The sequence below is a fragment of the Mugil cephalus genome, chromosome 16, assembly GCF_022458985.1.
Source record: "Mugil cephalus isolate CIBA_MC_2020 chromosome 16, CIBA_Mcephalus_1.1, whole genome shotgun sequence".
NCBI classification, from domain to species: Eukaryota; Metazoa; Chordata; class Actinopteri; order Mugiliformes; family Mugilidae; genus Mugil; species Mugil cephalus.
Window position 1 is genome coordinate 23,204,264 of NC_061785.1, and position 17,384 is coordinate 23,221,647.

The 17,384-nt window shown below is 39.8% G+C and overlaps 2 protein-coding genes across 2 annotated transcripts; one reads left to right on the forward strand and one right to left on the reverse strand.

The window, feature by feature from the left end:
• The first annotated feature begins 3,050 nt into the window (after positions 1-3,050).
• zgc:171971 (uncharacterized protein LOC569690 homolog) lies at positions 3,051-8,918 on the forward strand. Its single transcript, XM_047608428.1, has 9 exons — positions 3,051-3,224; positions 3,686-3,936; positions 5,238-5,284; positions 5,385-5,539; positions 5,626-5,756; positions 6,771-6,879; positions 7,256-7,545; positions 7,680-7,832; positions 8,562-8,918. The coding sequence occupies exons 2-9, from the start codon at positions 3,745-3,747 to the stop codon at positions 8,721-8,723; spliced, it is 1,239 nt and encodes a 412-aa protein (XP_047464384.1). The 5' UTR covers positions 3,051-3,224; positions 3,686-3,744; the 3' UTR covers positions 8,724-8,918.
• A 1,654-nt stretch (positions 8,919-10,572) lies between these two features.
• On the reverse strand, positions 10,573-17,287 carry tfam (transcription factor A, mitochondrial). The gene is made up of 7 exons (XM_047608429.1): positions 17,078-17,287; positions 15,219-15,361; positions 14,858-14,928; positions 14,519-14,668; positions 13,187-13,282; positions 12,333-12,389; positions 10,573-12,229 (listed from the first exon to the last, which is right to left on the reverse strand). Exons 1-7 carry the CDS (start codon positions 17,161-17,163, stop codon positions 11,948-11,950), a joined length of 885 nt encoding a protein of 294 aa, XP_047464385.1. The 5' UTR covers positions 17,164-17,287; the 3' UTR covers positions 10,573-11,947.
• Between the last annotated feature and the right edge of the window lie 97 nt (positions 17,288-17,384).

Consider the following 17,384-nt stretch of genomic DNA (forward strand, 5'->3'; position numbering starts at 1 on the left):
TTGTGTTATCTTGTTGTCTTATTTAAATTAGTTTGATGATCTGAAACATTTAGGTGTGACAAACGTGCAAACGTAAGAAATCAGAAAGGGTAAAAACACCACTGTAAGTGCTTTCATTCCTTGGTTAACAATTAACACATAATTCCATCTATCAAATAAAAACAACTTTTATTTTCTTCCTGTGACAATAAAACTTTAAACCAAGGTCCACTGGCGTTGGATCAGCAGTGAAGTGGAGATAGGCTGGCTTCCTATCCAGGGTGCATGCGGCCTGGTGAGGTTCACCACTATTCCATGTTTTCCCCATTTGTGGATAATGGTTCTCACTGTGATTCACTGGAGTCCCAAAGCTTTAGAATGGCTAAAAATGGCTAGATCTCAATGACTGTCTTCCTCATTTGTTCCTAAATTTCTTTGGATCTTGGCATGAAGCCTTTTGAGGATTGCAGTAGTAGTGGTTCTATTTAAGTGTTTTCTTGATTGAGAACAGGTGTGGCTTGGCTAGAGAAATTGAACCACAGTTAAGTGATGAACCACAGTTATGTTTTAACAGGGGAGGGTAAACACTTTTTCACACAGAGCCGGGCCTCCTACAAAAAAGGGCAAGGGTAACACTTTTTTACACCACTGTTATGTGGTGTGAAAGGTGTTGTCTAACCTGAGACTACACCTTAGGGCGGTCCCCTGCAATGGAAGACATCCTGCATCATCCCTGTCCCCAAGCTACACCTGAGGGAGATGAACGATTACAGATCGGTCACCCTGACATCCAGCTTCTTGAAGTCCATGGAGAGGCTACTGCCCTATCACATCAGGCCCCAGGTCCACCACACTCTGCAGTCCAGAGCCACTGCAGTTTGTGTACTGGGAGTAGGTAGGGATGGAGGACGCCATCCTCTACCTGCTCCATTGGATTTTCTCACACTCACACAGCTGCTGCTGTGAGGATCATTAAATACTATCCAGCCTCTGCTGCTGAGAGACAAGCTAATAGATATGGGATTGGACTCACATCACACTTCCTGGATAGTGGACTATCTCACTGGGAGACTTCAGTATGTCAGGTTGGAGAACTGCACACCATCAGCAGCACTGGAGTACCACAGGACACTGTGGTGCTCTTATGTTTCTTTTGATGTTTTGGTAGGGGAGGTTCTTTGATAAGCATCCAGTGGCTTCTAACCTCTCCAGCACATTTCTTTCGTACTCTGTACATTCTCATTGTATTTTTTAACGTGTGCAAATAAACTAAACTATAAGTCATATATATGTAACACAACCTAAATATCTTTCATATCTGTTTTCCCGTATTTATATATTTTCACAATCTATTATACTCCAATCAGACCACCTTCCTAATGTTGTGAAGGTCTCCCTTGTGCTTTCAAAACAGTTGTGACTGATCAGAGAATCTGAGGGTGTCCTTGATCAGTTTGGGGATCTTGTGTACTGGAAGGCAAGCTCAACACCCTGTGCTGTTCCTCATGTTTTTTTTTTTTAGTTGTTCCTAAGAGTTTTTGTGTGTCTGTGTTAGGCTGCATTATGTTGGGGATGGCTGTCATTACTGCGGGGTGGGGGTGTCTGGTCTGATCTAGGTGGGGTTACTTGTCAAAGTGAGATCCACACGAATATTTTTCATGATATTGCTGTTTGTCAAAATTAAGTTATATAATGAGTCACATCATCCAGATCTGATTCCTGATAGGGAGAGAGCAGAGCAGAGCAGAGCAGACCACATTTTTTGAGCAACGTTCCCCTTTTGGAACTTACCTCTTACAGTGTAAATAATCATTAGTTTTGACATTAGGTATTTGTCAGAGGTTATAATTCAGATGCATTTAAAATTGCAATAAAAGTCAAAAATCAAAAATTATTGTCATCATTTAAATCTTACACAAAAAAACATCTGCTGAAAAGTCGAATCAGTGGATAATGGCAAAAACATTCATGTGCTACATGTATGAGTCACATGTTAGAGGATTACATCTTTCAACATGTTAATATGTTGTTCTTAGTTCTCCAACAACTTCTACTGCCGACATGGATGAACAACAGTCACTTTCTTCTTTGGTTAATCTTCCCATGATGCAAATCTTCATCTTTAATATTATACTGTTTTGTTTCTTTCGTTGTGCATATGTTCATGCATTTCACAAAATCATCCATTACTTTCCTATATTCATTTAATCTATCAAGGTTATACACTAATACCATAATAATTATTCAATTCGATTTTTATTTATATAGCGCCAATAGCAATACAAATTATCTCAAGACGCTTTACAAAAACAGGCCTGAAACCTCCAGAGCAAGAACTGAGGGCGACGGTGGCAAGGAAAAACTCCCTTTTAACAGGAAGAAACCTTGAGCAGAACCCAGCTCATATGGAGGGACCCATATACCGAAGGCCAGCCAGGTAGAAACAGAGAAGATAGAGAGAAAGGAAGAACAGGAGAAACAGATAAACAAACTTCCGTCATAGATACAAACATCAAGCTGAAGGAAACACGTAGAATCTAATAATATAACACATAGCTAATTATGACATTCATATTATGCCATATATGTCACATATTATTATACTATTACTGTATTATTACCACTATATTAATCACTATCCTTTATTTATCATTTTGCCTCTTTTTCATGCATTCACTTGTCCCTCTATTCCCCTTTTCTCCTTCACATACATATAGCGTCCAGATTCACAAATTTCACTATGTACTCTCACAAACCAGTACACACTTACACAGTAAAGTGTAACGGAGTAAATAGCCTATGTTTAGTAAATGTCCTGTAAGTATTTATGGTGTTGGTGTTCAATAAAAGTGGTATCATGGTTAGCACTGATGCGACTGGGCCCTTTCTGAGTGTGAAAATGAAGAAATGTTTGCACAGAAGCACACTACAGAATTAAATGTAACTATTACAAACTAACTACAAGCACAAATACTCAAAAACTATATCTAAATACTGTGTAAATATCTTCCGTTACTCCGTCGCTGTGTCTGTGGCGTCACACTCTCACATACCACACAAACAGCGCCATCTTGTGGTTCAGTCAGTGTAGCGCCGTTCAAAAACAACAATGGCATCGCTGTACGGAAGAGGCTGTAGTCCATTTAACTGACCAAATACAACAGGCTGAAACCTGAACTCCTACTGGAATAATGCAACAACAGACGTATTAATTCTTTCTACTGCGTGCGTTTTCATCGAACATCGTAAGGAACCTTCGCTGGGTTACAAGGCGAAAGTGAAATGACATTTGAATGCAGACTTCAGGAAGCATGTCGTATTTGCATTGAGGCAACCCCGCTATATGATAATCTCTTTTCGTTGTTTGTTTTTGGTACACTATTTGTTTGCCTTCGTGGGTACATAGTTTTTCATTTTGGCCCAGCGTGGTTTGATATCGCGAGTGGGAACAAAATGGAGGGAAATAAGCTGCTGTTGTTAAGATGTCTGGTGCTTATGGACCTGAGTTCTCCTTAAAGTTAGTGGTGTCTATGCTGTACAAAGAGAACGATAAACGAGGGAGTGGTGGCTTTGAAACAGTGTCCGCAATAAGAGCTAAGTAACGAATAAAGTAAAGTCACTCAGCTGAGAAATAGCTAAGAAATACCGGATTTGTTATCACTTTACTTCCAAAATAAAAGCGTTAAGTTCCCTTAACCGTTCGCAGCATTTTGGTATGGGGAAACGCCCGAATAACGGTGACTAAAAAGCCCAAGAAGGGGGAAGATGACCGACTCTGGAGATGCAGCAAGTGTTCCCGGCTGCTCCGGCGTCAGCGGCGGGACCGGTCTGAGTCTGACCCAGGGCAAAGTACTCCCCGGCCGTGTGAGGAGTCTATCATCCTCCGCTCCTCCCGGAAGACTACCGTCTCTGAGAACCAGGGACCTGACACTGGGGGGAGCCCTAAAGAAAAACAAGGTAGTGGACAACAACACTGTAAATTTACGATTACCCTTAGCAGCATGTTTAGTGCTAAATCAAACAAAATGACACAAACTGTTGAATGAATTCAATTAATTGCTGAATTGCTTCCCATACATTTCCACACTCTATATACCTGTTACTGCAAACCATACTTTGAAAAGAATGACTAGTTATAAGAACAAGTAAAACCATATTGGGGGAAATGAATAAACCTGCTGTACAATGATTTAAGTTTACAGGCCCCTCTCATCATATACTGCTAATGTGTCATGTTAATAACAATTACACTTAAAACATATTGGATATGCTATTATTATATAGTTGTAACAGTAAATGGACTTATATAGTACTGTTACAGGGCTTTACACATCTACTCTTCATTCATACATTTGCACATGAGACTTTGTATATATATATTTTATGTATGGTTCCTTAAAAGTGTCTTGTATTTTAAAGTTTTCTGAATCTAAATCTGAAAGAATCAGAATCTTATACCAGGCACTGGCTGCAGTCTGGGGTTGATTAAACCATTAACCCTCCACGTTCAGACCCCGTAGATTTTTTCTCTTACTCCTCTGTCAACCTATCTGTCCTCTCTGGTTAAATGTGTCTGTTGTTGTCCTCATAATGATGTCATTCAAGTTTAGTTGGAATGCTGAGTCCTGATGTTGAGCAATGTATTTGTGTAGGCTTAAACGGCATAAACTTCACTGCGCTGCAGCTACATCTGCAGCTACATTGCTGGCAGAAGCAGAGCAATCTAATTTATCCTGTTCATCCAAATGAGTTCAACTGTCTTTGTTTTAGCTTCGTTTTTTGGATATATATGAATAAGAATATTCACAGAAGCGATAGCACAAAATTATGTCAAGACATCATGTAAGATGTTTTGTTTATGTTAAGGTGCTTCTATATTATCTATCTCTATCAGTTACAACAACACAGTACCGTATTACATATATACAATACGTATTATGGTATAATATAGCGTATATAGCGCTTTTCTACCTACTCAGAGGTGCTCAAAGCACTTTTACACACATCCACCCATTCGCTCACACGAGCACACACACATTCACACACCAGTGCCAGTTGCACTGGGAGCCACTGGGGGTTCAGGACACTTCAGCATATGGCACACTCAGGGCTAACCCTTCAGGTTCATGGACAACCCGCTCTACCTACAGAGCCACAGCCGCCCCCATGGGTCTATGTCATCTTTGTTTTGAATCCTACTAAAACTTGGTGTAAACAGTGTTTCATATTTACTGTGTTTTCTTCTTCCCTTTTTGAAGAAAACCTTTGAACCCAATGTCCATGCTGTGAGGAAAAGTAAAGATGAGTGAGTAACTTATTTCAGTCCCCTGTTTAATAGTTTCAGTGAATGAATGCATGATTTGGTGTGACGTTAAATGTGGACATTATTTCTGGCTCTTCCTTAGGTTAAAGGAAGAGATCCATGTGGCTCCAAAGAAGGAGAGAAGGGAGAAGGATGAAAGGAGGAGAGAAAACAGAGGGAGAAGGAAAGAGAGGCCACAGACCATCCAGTCCCACTCCATCTTTGAACAGGGGCCTGCTGATACTACACGCAAAACAGGTGCACAGCTTTTCTTAACTCGAATATGCGTTGACTTGTAACATGCACATGAGAAGTCCACTAACAGATGCATGATCTCACTTCAGGCTGGCGTGGTGCTACAGACCTGCATGACCCCACCACCTCTGCTGTCGGCAAACAGCCGAAGAAAGAGAGGAGAGAGTCAGAAGATTATGAAGATGAAGATGAAATGCTAAGTAAGCTACAGAGAGATGATGTGAGTGCCTTCAACTTTATCTCAATATTTTTGACCGTAAACGCGGTAGTCTAAACAGCATGCTTAAATTGTAAATAAAAAAATGTTACTCCTCTGCCCATCATCACATAAAGCCCGCCCATATGATTTGATTGGCCCGGCAGATTATCAGTTCTCAACACAGTAGTGTCTTTATGCCAAAAAAAAAAAATAAATTGTAGGTGAGGAAGTTGGTTTATCTTTCAGGCTGTCATCCCTGGAAATCTATCAGGTTGGCTACACAAATTCTGAAGTAGCTCTCAAAACAATAGCATATGAGCCTTGTTGCAGTCATGCCTCCTGTCGACACTGGCTATTGTTATGCTCTTCTAGTGAACAGCAGTCAGTCACTGATTTAAATAAGTTATTTATATTTGAATTATTATTTAATAATTACTATTTGTTCATAGTATTTCATTTGCTGTGGCAGAAGATTGTTGTGCCAGAAATAGATTAGGGTAAGCACAAGGTAGAAATTAATATCTCTACCAAAACCTTAAAAACTCTGCTTCATTTGAAAGAACGGCCCACCTTTGTCGTCCCTCTCCTCCCACCCATCAGAGCACGGCCTGCCATGGTCACCGCACCATCATGAGGTCACCATCAGACACATCCCCTGGGAAGCAGAAAAAAAAACACATTTGATTTATTATCAAATTTGTATTATATTGTGCTTATTGAGAGCATACAGAACTAAATCTTTATTATTAGTAGTGGTTCCGTTTATTTTCTGTTCCCTCTTTTCACATGGAAGAAAGGTTGACCTTAAGGGAGTTTCACACATATGCCCATGATTATTTTTAAACGTAGCTGTCGGCTGCGTCACAGGAGTCTCAACTCATTATACCATATAACTTCAACCTTGTATAGCTGTGTAAGTTTGTAATGATCAACCAGTGAGTCAGTGATACTGAATCAGAATCCACAATAAAAATAATAATCCTCATGTTGTTGGTTCATAAGAATTAATGTGTGTTCTATTATGTGCACCTACAGTTCATAGATGATCCAGGTCTGAGGAATGATGCCAAGCTGAAGCCCATCCAGCTGCCACTGTGTCAGTCCAGCAGCTTCACCAAGAGTCCAACACTGAACGCCACAACATGTGAGAAAACCACCTCTGACTACCAATGCTGCTGTCAATAATCTAACATGCCTTTTAACATTGGCTCATTTCAGTGAGGAAAAAAAAAACGGTCAAGGATTTCACAGTATAATCTGACTGAGTGTGATAGGCTGTCTCTGAGCTCATGAACCTCCCCGGCCGAGACTGAGTTTCACATCAAACTAAGTACTACTGTATCAGTGTAGCAGGTATGATTCATTTATCATGATTTCATGATAAAACACAGGTCATGGACATATTAAGGACACGCTGTAAGGAACATACCACTATATAATGACTTCCTCCAGTGTCTGATCTAGCAGAAGCTCTGTGCTTGTACATCACCAGTTATTCTTCTTGCTTGTCATGTTGGCAGGTCCAGACAACCCTCCTCTGTTCAGACCTCCACCCTGTGGAGCTCAGGCCAGAATGGGAAGACACAGCAGGACAGAGCTGTTTAAACCAGATCAGCCATCACTGGCTGAATTGCTCCATGATCTCAGCCTCTCCAGCACAGAAGAGCTGTTCTTCATGCAGTTACCTGATTGTATGCCAGGCAAAATGTCTGGACTGAAGGTCGACCCTACTCCTGGATCCATAGCAGGGAAAGCTACAAAGAAAGACTGCAAGCCTGAAGACAAGAGGACTATGCATCTTCAAGCACAAGTGAGTTAAGAGACGATGAGCATGTTTTAAGGTTGAATAAGGGTGAATGCTAGACCACACATGGCCACATGTTTTATACTCTTGTGTACAGATCTCAGACAATAAATGTTAACAACTCCCAATAAATCCCCCAGGAGGCTGTGGTGAAGGAGAGCTGTCCTGTGCTATCACAATTTCCTGAAGGACGTTTGGGTAAACTGCAGATCAGGAAGTCAGGAAAGGTGGAGCTGAAGCTGGGAGACATTGTCTTGGACGTCTCAGAGGGAGCTGCATTCTCCTTCCTGCAGGTAACATAAATGTGTTTGTTTAAAACTTTACGTGATATCATACGGTGGTAATGGGTGAGTCAGAGAAATATAACCCATGCAAAGATTTTTATTTTTTTTGACCCATCAGGTTCAAACCTGCCAGTCAAGTTTTGTCCACAGTCCAAAGACATGCGTTGGGTTAATTAGTGATTCTAAACTGGCCGTAACATTTGGACGAGTATGTGAAAAGAAGTTCTAAAATGATTACAGGGTTTATCTCATAAGTTGTAATTTTTTAACATTCAAATCCTCTTCCTTCATTTCTTAAGTTTACAAGTGCAAGAGACTCACAAGGAATTTAGTTCCTGTTGTTGGTGTCTCTGGTGTCAATGCACATATTATTAATCCTTAAAAGCGCTGCACAAATTAGGTAATACACTATTACTAATGTGACAGATGTGTAAAGAGGGACACTGGTCAACTATTTACAAGACCAACAGCACTAGGAAAGAGGCTGGCTCTGTGTCTGGTCACACTAAACCTTTTCAACTGTCCATATCCCTGCCCGTTCCCTGGTTCTTGAAGAGTAAACGTCCCGGAGGGTCTGCAGGGGAGAAACCAACGATTTTGTCTGCTGTTATAAAAACATTCATTGCTCCAAGCTGAGGAACGGTGCCAGTACTCCTGAGTCACTATGTTGTAAAGAAGAATAAGAAAGTCACTCTATCACTGTTAATACAGGAGCCATCTCTCTCTCTCTCTCTGCAGCAACTGGTGTCTGTGCGGCTGTCTGATGGGCGAACTGGTGACATGATGGTGCTGGGAAACGTCCACCACAAGCTAGTCCTGTCTCCTGACTTCCAGGCTTTACTGGGACAAGCTGCAACACAGCAAGGACCCAGAACTTTAGAGACTCCATATGATGAGTAAAGATTTGATTGAAGGTTTGATTTAATGATGACCTCACAAACAGATCACAGAGGAGGAAATGTTACTGAAGTGGCGGTCTGATGTTACACCTCTGTTCTGAGGGTTTTAGGGCAGCTGTGGAGGTTACCATTTAGGTAGCCATACTTTTATATTTTTGTCTGTGAAATCGTTTGAATAAATTGTTTTGAAAATAAACCCCACTTTGAATGTTTCTGTTTTTCTCTCTGGTATGAACACAGTGCAAAGGAGATAAAAACTGTTATGACTCAGAGGGCCCATCATTGTTACCAGAGCACACATTAACATGTCCATGACTTCCAGTGACTTATGAGATCCAACTGGAGTTTCTTATATAAAATAATAATATAAATACTCTGTACACTTGGCCTTATCTGTTTTCAATCACCTCTGGCAGGGGACCAGCAGGACACCTTTGTTTTTCCAGCTCAAGGTTCACTTTGAGTGGATCCTGGTTGACTTCAACCATTTGTTACGTATGTACACTAGTTTTTATGTATCTTCTTGGCTCCACATCACACTCCACAAGCCTGAGCCTTACCATGTCTCATTAGGTCTAATAGTCTGTTTAGATTTTGTCTGTTGCAACTGGTTCCTGCCTTCTTTCGATTCAGATTAGATTGGATTCAACTTATTTGTCATTTCACATGTACAGGTACAGAGCAATACAGGTGAGTGAGCAAGCCATACACATGATACACATGATTGATTGATACTATGAACATAGTATTATACAGATGGACTTGTGTGTTAAATGTAAGTAGGCTATACACAGGAACTAACATAATTTAAACGAGGAAATGGCAGATGATAAATAAAGATAAAATCAGCATTAAACAGATAAATAATAAGTAGTAGCTACCCAATATTATTAAAGTAGTACAACATTCAGTACGTAGTACTGTGCAAACACATCGTTTAAACCTTAAAGTGTCCAGTCCAGCAGTGCAGTGGTGGTGATGGTGGAACAGTCTTTGTTGAGAGGTGTGAGTAAATTGGTGTGGAAGGGTCAGCAGGGGACAGAGTTCAGTTATTTTATATGTCTGTGTTTTAGTAGTGCATATCACTTACCATTGTAGAGAAAAGTGTACCCAGGGTGGGGTCAGTACACCTAGTTGTCACTGGTTACAGTAAATACTGGTTTACTCACCAAAAAAGACCTCTTTAATGTAACCAACTGTATATAGGGTTTACTAGACTGAGTGGTCAAAACGTCATTGCATGCATTTTAAGACAGAATCCATGCCCATGGTTTGGATAATTTATGTAGAGGTGGGATTTACATAAATGTCATTGCCAATTTATGTGCATTGTATGCCAATGGCAGTGATGTGGATGTTACTCCAGAGATAAAATGCACATAAATGCTGTTGGTGCATTCTTTTACAGTAGGACCCAAAGGCTTCCACAGGCTGCAAGACACCTGCAGAAGGGTCAATAGGGTTATTTGTCTTGTGCGCACAAATGAATCACAATGCAAGGAGAGAAAATAGTATCATGCCCACATGCTCTCATTTAAGTCAAATTTAATCAAGATACTGCTCTTGATATATTCATATGCAACTCAAAAACACCTGTATCACATACAGTATAAACAGTATACTCAAATATAATCTTTAGATATTTTCTATAAATCTGTTTATAATATTGTCAGACCTGTTTACACTGCAGCCTCCACTTGTCCTCCAACGTGTTCACAGGAGGAGCCTTTGGTATGTCACATAACACTTATATGTTTGTACCTATGATCTCAAAATTGCTGAATTCGTCTTGACACTGGGGATCCCTTGCGTAGTTTCCTTAGCACCATAAAAGGCCATTTAGTAGAAAAGTGAATGTAAATGTTTATTTAAAAAACACACAGCACAAAGCAAGAAGAGCTGTAGTTGACGCAGTATGAATGTGGCAGCACTAAATACATTCTCAAGCAACTATCAACACTGAAAATATGGTCTTCATTATTGTGAAGTGTCAGTCTTTACAGTTGGATAGGGAAGAATTCCGTTTTTGTTTTTTTGGATTCAACCTGATTTTCACAATCAAGACAAACTGAGCCTGTACACCATCAAAATGTCAGTACTTGGATGAGTTACAGCAAACAAATGTGTCATATAAAAAGCCTGGCGGGAGCAATGTAAATTTGGAAGTCAGTGTTTAAAATTTGCGGCATCAAAAATATTATCTACTGACAAATATCAGGTTTCACAGTTGCGACTAAAGCTTATGCTACACTGAGAACAGTAATAATACTGAAGAATTCAGTCATGCTGGACCAGGTGGGACCAGTGGTACGGTCTTATCTAGCTAGTAAGTGCTGCTTGTGAGATATGCAACCATATCAGTTACTGTCAATAAACTGCAGGAAAAGTTCAAAACTGTTTTTATCTTGCAGTACTTCAGGACTTCCCTACTGAAATCAAAAAATAAACAAATTACAAAAATGTCCAAAAACAAAACTACAATCACCATCTGATTTAAGAAATTACAGACTATTTTTTTTTTTTTTTAAATCAAACTGGATATTTGCAAGGTGTCTTGAGTTGTCAGCAGTACCTTGGAGGGAAGTAAAAGTACAAAAATGAGCATGTTGCTTTTGAACTTTTCATGGGTTTGACAACAAAAAATAAAATAATATAAAACACAGAGTGAGACAAGGCTAATTCTTCACATTATATTATTGGCCAAAAATAGAAAACTGAGTTATTTGTGGGACGGCAAGAAGAATTGTTGAAGAATTGTTTTACACATTGTGGCTTTCCAGACATCGCAGACTGCAAAATGTCAATAAATATTGCTTCATTCAAATGTCGAAGATTCTGAAATGTTTACATTTCATCCAGTAAGTTTTTTTCAAGCCTAGAACAGTCCTACTCTGCACCATTCTAGGGGCGTCTACCAACCAATCAATTAGAGGTTGTGGGCTTGTAGAAAGGGTGAGGAATAAACTCACACTGTACTTTGTAAAAAAAAATAGCTTTCAGGGTTTATTTAATATTTATTTAATAATATTCACTAAACAAAGACATTGATGGGTTCAAATGAACCTTATCAGTCTCAATGCTGTGAAGACTTTGTCCTGTTGAACATAACGGGCATTCATGACAACTGGTAACTCTGTGAATTTCAAGTTAGAGATCGAACCAAAGCAGACCACAGCCCTAGGTGATCGCAACTCCTTTCCTCTGGACCCAGCAGAAGAACACAGCTTATGTCTTCTTAGTGGAGCCTTGAGGCACAGTTTTTACAGAGCTAATTTTCTTGGTTTTCGCGGTTGTTTTTGACTTTCCTTTTGCAGCAGCTTCTTTTGCTGGTTTGGCTTTCTTCACTATTTTCTTGGTTGCTCGACTTTTAGTAGCAAGTTTCTTCTTGGCTGCCCGGGTCTTATCTCGGAGTAGGTCTTCTCGTCCAATCTCCACCATGTGGTCCTCCCATGCCTTCATCTCGTTCTTGTAGCGGATTTTGTCATCTTCTGCGAGCTGTGTGTAGATCTGAGATGTGGAGGCAACAGAGGAAATGTGAGCACCAAACGTCACTTGATGGGCCACAGAAATACAATAACAAGAGACACGTAGTGACTGTGTGGAGGCCAACCTGTTTCTGATGACTGAACAGATTCTTCCAGTCGTCCATCAGTGATTTCATCTTTGCCTGAAAGAACATCAGCAGCATAGTTCAATGCCAACAATGGAAATCTCCCATTGTTATGTAAGCATACAATTATGTGTCCAGTTGAAGTCATGATACCTAGTGACTTTTTAAAGTAAGTCTAGGTAAGTAAGTAGGTTAACACAAAAAGGGGATTAGAACATATTAGAATTCCAGTAGAAACACACACAGGTCTCAGATGAACAGAGAAGCAAGCGGAAGAAACTCAATCGGTAAACAGTGGATCTTGTGTAAAAACATCCTGAGCCTTTACCATTTTCTCTGCCCAAAGTCTGCTAGAACTAAATCAGACTCACCAAACTAACTGCACAAAATTGACCATCTACACCCTACTTGACTTGCTCCCTTTGTTGATGCATCAGATTCACAAAAATATCTATAAAAAGAACCTTTATCACCCCCAGTTGGTGGCATTAGAGAACCAAAAATGAGAACTTAAACCCACACACCTGCTTTTTTTAGTTTGACATTTTTTTTTATTGTATTTTAACGTAGAATTTGAGTTATTTACAGTTTAAAGTAAAGGAAAAGGATGGCTTATAAACAAAACTGTTCATGCAAGTTATTCTTACATTCTTGCTCCTTATCAGTTGTCATGTTGTTTTCTAGCTAGAAATATTTTTTTCATTTTGGTTTGTCTAGATAGACGTAGATCAGTCCACTCAATATTACCTCCAGTAAGACCTTTATACTTAATTCTAGTACCTCACACCGTTATATGACAAACTGTCCTTGAACAGTTCTTCCAAACATTTTATTAAGGTGCTGTGGTTCCTTACCGGCAACGTGGCTCCACTGGCCTCCTGAAAGTGCTCTGACATGAAGATGTTGAACGCAGAGCGAGGGCGTTTGGGTTTCCCCAGGTTGGTCAACTCCTGCAACGTGTACACAGGCAGTGAAATACACATAGCTCAAAAGTTGAGAATTCAGATTGCTGACTAATATGTCCTAATTTCAAGTTCTGGTTGTGTGAACCATGTAGCTATACAATACCTGGCATCCACTCATCAGTGGCAGTGATTGTGTCGACTATGCAAGAGGTGCACATGCTCAATCAAAATAAGCAATGTGCGCCAAATCAGACTTTGTAACTCAAGTTGCGTACCTAACAAGGAAGCAGGACGGGAGCAGGACATTGTATAGATCATTTCTGTGTCGAGCATTGGAGAATTCAGTTCAGATTTTCTCTGATTAATTAATCTGGGGGCCAATAGAAAAGCACAGGACATAGTGGGCAGACTTGAGCAGCTGTTCCGTGTGTGGATTTAGAGTGGGGTTGTTCATCAGAGGGTAGACATCGGGGATTCTCTGGGTTCTCTGCACTGCCCTCACCTTGGAGAACTGCGCCAAATCAGCTGATTGCACAGCCCCATACTGTGAGTCATTTAATCAATCCATCATAAAATTGCTAAGCTTTTACTTACAGAAAGGCCAGCATGTCTGTTGACAGAGTCTCCACTTTGAGAAAGTTAATGTGTTTAAAACAACCTGGGAATTATTTGGCACCCTCCTCTGTGCAGGTTTTCCCTTACACTGCCTTTGAACAGTGTTGCAAGTGAGAGAGGGTTTTCACAAATACATATGATGAAAACAAAAATTAAAAAAAGTACAGATCCTGCCTATCAGACTCTTGCCTCTCATCTCTAATGCACATCCTGTTTTTGGTCATCATGGAAAAAATATGTTTAAAAAAAGGTGAGGACCAAGTTTTCCCCTGAGAACAAGACAATGTGCACCCCTGTAAATTATTTTTTTTTATTTTATACATCAAGACCCAGTAATTTGAACACTTACACACTAAATTGAAACTGCAACCAACTCTTCACCACTACATATTTTCTCTCTTATCGCCATGAACAGTGTATGCGCTTAAGCACCATGCAATATAATTGTTTTGTTACATAACTAAGTGTAGCCATCACATAAGTTTCAACAGCTTAACCATTTTATGATCATGTTTAGTTTTATAGGGGAATGTGTGTGAATTACTTGGTTTTTAACCAGAGGATTGACTGACTACACAGAAAATGGCAAATAAATTAAACCAAATGCACAAAACTAAAAATCCACTTTGAAAGTTTTTGTGTTCCATCAACTAGCTTCTCTCTTACCTTCTTCCTTCGGATGGCCTTCCTCTTGGTCATCCTCTGCCTCTTTTCCAGTGCTTGTTGCTGGAGCTGTGCAGGAGTAAGTTGTGCCTTGTAGCGCTCAATGTCCAACTTGAACTGCTCATTGGCTTTCAAAGAGGCTTCCTGAAATGGCTACAAGGGAGAGACCAACACAAACTTTGGTAAGAACAACAGGCTGCCATAAGCCACATGTATAACAACAGAGGAAACAGCCTGTGTTTTCTTGATCAGTATCTGAGGAGATTTACAACTTACTACCAATGACATACATTGCTACATGAATTTAAAAGCATACAATTTAGTCTGTTTCATTAGAGATACCTGTTTCTGTTCTGGGCTCAACATTCTCCACTGGTGGGCGATCTTCCTTACGATATCCACAGATTTGCTTTCTGAAAGTGACATTTGTAAACTGACTATTGACAACAGAAATGTATTATTTGACACATTGGCTTAGGAATAAAAAAAACAAAAACAAATACAAAACACTCAGCCTAATCTAGTTCAGGTTGCTTCAATTGGCTCAATATCCTCCTGGTCATCTGCTGTTACTGCAAGTATCATGAATCATGATGTGAAACTACATCTATGTAGGCTCCGTCATCCGTCACGGAGTATTAAAAAACAAAGCTGAAACAAGGGGAACTGGACCTGTGGCAAACACATGTGTTGCAAAATTTACCTGGATTTTGTTGCATCACTAATGACTTCTGCTGCAAATAATATCTCATGTATCCATTCAGAGGTCTCTTTGGAGGGGGTTTGATCTGAGTGGTGAAACATTTCACTGTGTTGAAATAGGCAGCTGGAAGAACACCGGTACACCTAAAGACAGTGTATAGACACACACATTAACACAGAATAGAGAAAAGATTCCAGCATTGTTTCTCTCTGGATGAGCGGTTGCATAAACTGATGGCCTCTCAAGAGAACAGAAACAAAGTTTCGTTCCAGTTTCTTCAATGAGAAATTGGTTGCTTTTCTTCTTCATTTGCTCAAACAAAGAACCATCCAAAGCCATACCCTTTGAGGTCTGTGAAGCTGATGAACATTCCAAAACATGATGTAACTGCCTTACTGCTTACTCACTCATATTACCATTTTTTTTTCTATGCTTGTTACATTGTAGCATTATACTAAGGATTTAAAAACTGTAACTCAAAACCTTATCTACTTTAGAGTTTTGGAATATTTATAGTAACATTACAGTGAACATTAAGACTTTGGAACTCTTCAAAGCTTTTAAAGCTCAAAGATACAACATTTCATATTTTAAGTTGTATCTGCCCAAACTGTTAACAAATGATAAGGGCAATTACCATGTAGCCTAAAATCTGCGTGGAGTTTAATTCTGTTCCCCAGTATGTAGTCTAAAATGCAGGGAAAACCAGTATCGCAGAGGCAACTGGCAGTGCACAGTTTAAACATGACACACTAGTTATCAGCATCACACAGCATCAGCTTGAAGAATGCAAAAACTGGACTGATCACAGCCTTGATTTGAATCTATGGATGCATTTATTAAGCTGTGACTCTTGTACTGTAATGGCAGAAATGCTACTGACAGTATCACCTTGATATTAGAATAAAACAGCACATTATAATTTTTGAAAGTTGTCTATTTATCTGCAGACCATTCATCAGCGGCACATTTAAAATGGGCAAACTTGTGAATAACTGTGATGCAGGACGATTTATGTCATGCCCTTTCATTTTCTGGCTGATGATGCTCTGATGAAGGTCTTATGACCAAAAGTTTCAAATATTAAAGTGATACCATTGGACAGATTCATGTGTGCGGAAAAAAATTCCCTTCTTGACTTTACACTACTAATACTTTCATTAAGGGGCCACAGTGCTCCTGATATAAAAACATAGTCTGGAGCTCCATTAAGGAAATACTTGTGGGTTGTAGCCTTCCATGAGGGGCTTTGTTAACAAAACAAATTACACACTTAACTGTTAGTTAAGTGAATCGGTTCTCCTCTTCCTCATTCTACCCCCAGTAGATTGCCCATTGGTGTTAGTCACCTGCATGTTACAGTCTCAAATCATAGAAAACAGCCAGGCAGCATTAATCTGCAAGACTATAAACTACTGCACAAGACATGTTCCGTCCATATCCACGTCTGTCCATACATGCATTAACGTTATCTTTACTGCAACCAGATTTCAATTGAACCTTATAGGTTAACCATCAACACAGTAGATTCTCTGTTAGATATGAACTTCCTTTAAGCACCTAAGAAATTTGCAAATCCCTAAAATAAACTGTGATTACTAATAAAGTCTCAATTAACTAACTTGTTATTTAATAGCAGCATAAACTGAACCATGCAGCACTCTACTCACGTTCCGCTTTACGACAACCTTTGCATATGCTAACTAAGGCTACTCTGTCCGACACGGTCTTATTAAAGCTTTGGTACGTTTCCAAAAATAAACACGTTTAGCGTGTAGGATGATACGGCTTTCAGCTAGCAGGTTCAATCAGGCCTAGCCAACAACAGCCAGCTAATAGAGGAGGTTCCGGTTAGCTACCTTGCCAGGGTGCTTGTGCAGGAAAACACGCTGAAGGACTTAGCCAGGAGGCTAACACTCGCTGTCATTAAGCTGCACGGAGCCATGTCGGCGTTAATTAACCCAAACGACCGGCACTACAAAAACAAAAACGGCCGCAGTGTCCTACAAATCCAGTGTGTTTCTGTTGCATGGGTAACAAAAGGCGCCTTCGTTCTCTCCCGGTGCATTGTGGGAAAAACTCAAACTTTGTGTTTTTCTTGACTGTTTATTTTAAACAATTATGTACTAGAGTGTTTATTCAAATACACGGGACAATTTTGTAAAA

Bases quoted from the DNA above. Each gene is read 5' to 3' on its own strand.
- zgc:171971 (XM_047608428.1), top strand. From the start codon at position 3,745: ATGACCGACTCTGGAGATGCAGCAAGTGTTCCCGGCTGCTCCGGCGTC. The intron at 3,937-5,237 runs GTAGTGGACAAC...CCCTTTTTGAAG, and splicing joins GAGCCCTAAAGAAAAACAAG to AAAACCTTTGAACCCAATGT. The intron at 5,757-6,770 runs GTGAGTGCCTTC...GTGCACCTACAG, and splicing joins GTAAGCTACAGAGAGATGAT to TTCATAGATGATCCAGGTCT.
- tfam (XM_047608429.1), bottom strand. From the start codon at position 17,163: ATGGCTCCGTGCAGCTTAATGACAGCGAGTGTTAGCCTCCTGGCTAAG. The intron at 15,362-17,077 runs GTAGCTAACCGG...CACTGTCTTTAG, and splicing joins TGCACAAGCACCCTGGCAAG to GTGTACCGGTGTTCTTCCAG. The intron at 13,283-14,518 runs GTAAGAGAGAAG...TACACGTTGCAG, and splicing joins AGGCCATCCGAAGGAAGAAG to GAGTTGACCAACCTGGGGAA.